At 40.5% G+C, this 4,649-nt stretch overlaps 1 protein-coding gene across 2 annotated transcripts; it reads left to right on the top strand.

Moving 5' to 3' along the window:
* The first annotated feature begins 764 nt into the window (after positions 1-764).
* Positions 765-4,399, top strand: LOC108941565 (testis-expressed protein 26-like). 2 transcript variants are annotated; one of them, XM_018764335.2, is made up of 5 exons: positions 765-900; positions 994-1,021; positions 3,460-3,636; positions 3,932-4,093; positions 4,198-4,399. In XM_018764335.2, the coding sequence occupies exons 3-5, from the start codon at positions 3,468-3,470 to the stop codon at positions 4,335-4,337; spliced, it is 471 nt and encodes a 156-aa protein (XP_018619851.2). In that variant the 5' UTR covers positions 765-900; positions 994-1,021; positions 3,460-3,467; the 3' UTR covers positions 4,338-4,399. The 2 variants fall into 2 exon arrangements, with proteins under 2 accessions (XP_018619851.2, XP_018619843.2); XM_018764327.2 differs by lacking the exon at positions 994-1,021.
* The last annotated feature ends 250 nt before the right edge of the window (positions 4,400-4,649 follow it).

Raw genomic sequence — 4,649 nt, forward strand, 5'->3', positions numbered from 1 at the left:
TTTCATACGTAGTTGCTAGGTAGCAGTGAGCAGTGAAACACAACAAAAATGCGGGACTGGATTAATTCAAAATTCAACCCTCTTCATAAAAAAGATTACAGCTTGAGTCCTGGTGTTTATGAGTGTCTGCGAGGTTAGGCTTCGGTCCTCTGCGACCCTGCTTGGGACATGCGGTTTCAGACAGTGTGCGTGTGTGATCAATAACCAGTTGACTTATTGAACTTTTTACAGTTAACATTCTCTCCTTAAAAGCAGTCAAGTCACTTTTACTGCAAACAGCAGGAACACCTTACCTCTTTGGATTTCATTGGCTATTGTTAGTAACAGTTTTTCCATAAACCAGTCACTCCACTTTTACTGTAAACCAATGGCAACACCTACTTACCATCAGCTGACATTATTTTTGTATTTCATTGGCTGTTGTTAGTCAGTGTTTTCCCCTAACCCAATCAAGCTACTTTGTCTGTAAACCAATAGCAACACCTACTTATTATCAGCTTGCCTCATCAGTGGATTTCATTGGCTATTGTTTGTCGCAGTTTTCTCCTAATCCAATCAAGCCTCTTTTACTGTAAACCAATAGCAGCACCCACTTACTGTCTGCAGACTTCATCAGTGGATTTCTTTGGTCAATGCCAGTTGTCAGTTTCAATTTTCCCTTAAGCCAATCATATCACATTACTATGATCCAATAGCAACACCTCCTCATATTTCACTGATTTACTCTGTGAAATTGCTGGCTGTCACTCATAGACTCCCTTTAACCAGACAACTGCAATCATAACGCCTGCCACTAAATCTTTGGGAAAGTGCAATTTAAAAAAAAAAATATTAACAGACTAAGCTTTCATTTTGGAAAATTGAAAACCATGGAAGAGTCCCCGAGCAGCTCTGTTTACGGTGAAAATCTTTTACCTTAAATTCTGTGTTTCTGAGAAATCGAGCAGTTATGCAGTTAATTTGTCACTTACAACTGTTTATCCATTTATACAGCAGGGTATTTATACTGGAGCAGTTCAGGGTAAGTGCATACTGAAGGGCACTATATAGTGGATTTAAATGATTTTATACTGGCAACATTCAGATTGTAAGTAATCACCCCAAGTGGTACGCTGCCCATCGACATCATGTATAATTCATGTAAGACATGAGTAGTGTGCCTATACCGTTCAGGGTTCGTGTTCTCTCACAGTGAGACCAGTGAGACTCTGTTGTTGATCATAGTTTATGGTAACCAATCAGTCTGTTGCTGAGTTTTGTTGTGCCTTGATTGACAACCTAGTTCATTCAGACAGAGGAAGTGATACTGGAACTCGGGCAAAAAAAATGAGTTTAAACAACTTTAAAATGTTAATATATTTTACCCTATACTGTAAGTGCCAAATTTTGTTAGTTTGCCTAAAATTCTTGAATGGTGCCATGATAATATTTAAGCATATAGTCTTTTATTTTACATTTACATTTATTCATTTATCTGACACTTTTCTCCAAATCGACTTACAGTGTTAAGGTTACAATTATTCACCCATTTACACAGCTGGGTAATTTTACTGGAGCAATTTAGAGTAAATCCCTTGCTAAAGGGTACTACAGCCGGAGGTGGGGATCGAGTTTCCAGGTTTCTCACATGTTCTTTATAAAACATTCAACTATTAACAGTTAAAACTTATGAATGCTAAAACACTCGCTCATTTTATTTTAATTCTGTTCCAGTATTATTGGTCAGTATTTTGTTTTCCCTATAACTGCCACTGGAGATTGTCAATTAAACATCCAGTTCTAAAACAGATCTAGAAAATTTGCAAATCATTAATCTTAATGTCAGTTAATATGCTAACCACACGTTTGGCTGCACTGGCAACACACCACCTACATGCCATGCATGGATTGTCAGCCTTTTTGGCCAAAGAAGATCAATTTCGGCTTACATGAACTAGTTCAACATGTTGCTGTTCTCCTATTGTGTACTTTGTTTATTAACAATGCAGGTAACAAACTCTGCCTGAAAGTAAATGGATAAATTAGACAACACTTATATTGCTTTGCTTTTATCTGATTTTGATGTCCTCCAAACTCAAGTTGGTTTTTAGAGAACTTTTACTTAAGAAACTTTTTTAAAAAATACTTCTTATTGACCACACCCAGCTTTTACTGATGAACAGTGCTTTTGCTATTTTTTTTACTGTTGTACCTACCTCTAACTGGAACTCATCCAAACGCATATAGGTGGTCCCCGATTTACGATGGGGTTACGTTCCACGAAATCCATCATAAGTCGAAAATATCGCAAGTCGAAAATGCAATATGCCTAACTTACCTAACATCATAGCCTAGCATATGTGCTATGGGCATTACGGGCTTGCCGCCTTCTTGCTGGGCAATTATCTTGAGTTTCTCCTCAAGAGTAATTGCCCTCCTCTTCTTCCCAGTAGCAGGAGACACATATGGGCGTTTCTGTGACATTATGGATACACAAAACACAACCGCATGGCAAACAGGAAGACGTGGATTGCTGCCGCTGCCCAGCATCTCAAGAGAGTATTGCACAGCATACCACTTCCCTGGGAAAGAATCAAAGTTCAAAATTTGAAGTACTGTTTATACTGAATGTCTATTGCCAGCTCACCTTTGTAAAGTCGAAAAAATCGTTAAGTTTAACCATTATAAATCGGGGACCACCTGTATTTTTATTTACTGTCCCAATTTGAAAATTCCAAGTGTATAATAGGAGAAACATAAGTTTTAGGATTTTAAAAGCCTAAATGCCTTTGGTTGTGTTGTGTAGCTTGATGGATTATAATATGATACTTTGAAATAACCTCTAGCTCCATGGCACCCAAGCATTGTGGAGGCTCGTGTAGCAACCCAAATCCCTGTGAGGTAACCAGTGATGAGGTAATCAGTGATCAAAGTGCTCTTACTGTAGGTTACAATTGTGTCTCTGGTATAGATTAAATTAATGGGGGACAAGAATTGCATCTCTGGTTTAAGCAACCTTATGCTTGGAACATTTTTAACGGCTGATTTTGTCCACAGCACTTTGTTGGTAACGTACTATTTGTAAATTAGAGATGGCCGATTTTCCATGTTATCACACCCCCCCCCCCCCCCCCAAAGACACAAGCTCACAAGTGAAAGCAGAAATCCTCATATGATCTCAGTACTGCAATGTTGCACATTTGGTATTTCCTTGAATTTCATGATTTGATAGCTGCTGAAGGGACTTCAGCAAAGTTCAGAAGATGCCAGGTCCCCATGGAAAAGTCCATCATCTGAACAGGAGTTTAGACATGCACTGTCTACCTTATACCTCTCTACTTACAGAGCAGACTATCTGGGTACACACAAAGGTAAATGACATGACACATTTTCTCATATACAGTCTAAAATGAGGCTGAAACTAAAGTCTGCTGGCTTCTTTTTGGAGGTATAGCTACCTGGTGGTTTTTCCTATTTCAGGGTTACAGATGAAATATGGAATTGCACCTGCTCCTAGGAAGAAGAGAGCTGTTCCTCAGTGTTTTGTGACGGAAATGAAACACAGTTACAAGCACCCGCAAAAGCTGGCAAAGCTGAAGAACAACACCTCCCGCTATGGATGTAACACCCTGCATGGCGTGTACGCCAAAGGCATAGGTACACCCTACGTGCAGGCATAAGCATGCCCTACACAGAAGACTTGTGGTGTCATATGCTGCCAGTCAGGTCAGGAATTCAGCATACACAGGATAAGGTGTTGTATTCTGATGTTACCTGTCATTCAGGTCAGGAATTCATTTTTCATCCAAGTACAATAATCTTAACTATGAAAAACTAATAAAAAAGACAAGTGCAATACTTTACCTAGTGATAAGTATATTACGGAAGTAACTTTATTTCCACTGTTATGCTGCACTATCAGTCGGTTTCTTATTCAGTTATTTTTTGTTAGTCCCCACAATGGTTCATGACAACAAGCACAATCAAGAGACCAAGAAACCACTCGCCACCAAATCCAGACAAACTGGAGGAAAAACAGTGGACAACCATGGTATGCTCACATCCCCGCAACCCAGCGAACACCAGCAGCTTTCTGGATGTGTCGCGGGAACTGGTAATGCAGAGCTGAGGCCTTCACTTGCTTTCATTTTACTACACAGCATTCTTTGAGTACCATGTCTTGCAACTGGAATTTGGCAGATGCTTGTTCCTCTGTAGATAAGCAGGTTCTGGAAGCTGCTGTGCAAAGTCCTGCTCCATCCAGTCCTGTACAAGGGATGGAGTATCTGCCTGCTGTCCACTATCAGGTCTCCGAACACGTGCCAACATGGATATCAGAATGGCCAGGACCTCTGTAAATGGGCCAGCTTCAGCCAACCAAAGTCAAACTTCAGATTTAATGCATTAAAAAAATAAATGAACTGCCTTTCCCTTGTCTTTGTATGTGTACTGATATTTGACATTTTTAAAATACTCCTCCAAACTCACACACACACACACACACACACACACCATCTGAACCACTCGTTCCATACGGGGTCACGGGGAGCCGGAGCCTAACCTGGCAACACAGGGCGTAGGGCTGGAGGGGGAGGGGACACACCCAGGACAGGATGCCAGTCTGTTGCAAGGCACCCCAAGCGGGACTTGAACCCCAGACCCACTGGAGA

This window comes from Scleropages formosus, chromosome 10, assembly GCF_900964775.1.
Source record: "Scleropages formosus chromosome 10, fSclFor1.1, whole genome shotgun sequence".
Lineage (NCBI taxonomy): Eukaryota > Metazoa > Chordata > Actinopteri > Osteoglossiformes > Osteoglossidae > Scleropages > Scleropages formosus.

Coding starts and splice junctions, on each gene's coding strand:
- LOC108941565 (XM_018764327.2), top strand. CDS start 870: ATGGAAGAGTCCCCGAGCAGCTCTGTTTACG. Junction 901..3,459: donor CCCGAGCAGCTCTGTTTACG/GTGAAAATCTTT, acceptor TTCCTATTTCAG/GGTTACAGATGAAATATGGA. Junction 4,094..4,197: donor TGGATGTGTCGCGGGAACTG/GTAATGCAGAGC, acceptor GTTCCTCTGTAG/ATAAGCAGGTTCTGGAAGCT.